Below are 449 nucleotides of genomic sequence, written 5' to 3'. Positions count from 1 at the left end.
TGGGCTACACGTGCATTTCTCTGCTCTAAGGACACCAGGACACCTCTGCTTAGGAGTCCAAGCTATTTCTGCTGCTTATATTCACAATCGGCCACTTCTGGCACTCCCACACCAGCAGACACCCACCCTCAGGATCTCTCTTAGTGCTTCAAAGGCTCTTGATGGTAGCATCAGCCAGACAAGCAAGGGAGACACTCCCATGTGGAGCAGCTAGAATCTAACCAGGGGAAATAGGGACTGCCTGAGCCAGGGCTTTGGGATCTGTCAGTGCCCAGAATTCTGCTCATCACTACCTAGCACGAAGGGGGTGTTTGGAACAAAGCAGAGATAAGATCCAGAGTCACCGCATAAAAACCTACCTGACCCATCACATCTTCATCGTAGGACAGCGTTAAGCCCAGGTCACTGATATCGCCATCATAACGCTAGAGGAACAACAGAGAGGGAAG

The 449-nt window shown here is 51.0% G+C and overlaps 1 protein-coding gene across 1 annotated transcript in view; it reads right to left on the bottom strand.

The window, feature by feature from the left end:
* Positions 1-449, bottom strand: part of UBE3B (ubiquitin protein ligase E3B) — a 19,464-nt gene that overhangs the window by 5,843 nt on the left and 13,172 nt on the right. Inside the window, exon 21 of the mRNA XM_010153001.1 lies at positions 360-425. Coding sequence (XP_010151303.1) covers positions 360-425 — 66 coding nt within the window. The remainder of the gene's footprint in view (positions 1-359; positions 426-449) is intronic.

The sequence above is a fragment of the Eurypyga helias genome, unplaced genomic scaffold, assembly GCF_000690775.1.
Source record: "Eurypyga helias isolate BGI_N326 unplaced genomic scaffold, ASM69077v1 scaffold5846, whole genome shotgun sequence".
Lineage (NCBI taxonomy): Eukaryota > Metazoa > Chordata > Aves > Eurypygiformes > Eurypygidae > Eurypyga > Eurypyga helias.
The sequence above is the reverse complement of the archived record's forward strand: the minus strand, read 5'-3'. Positions and strand labels throughout refer to the sequence as shown.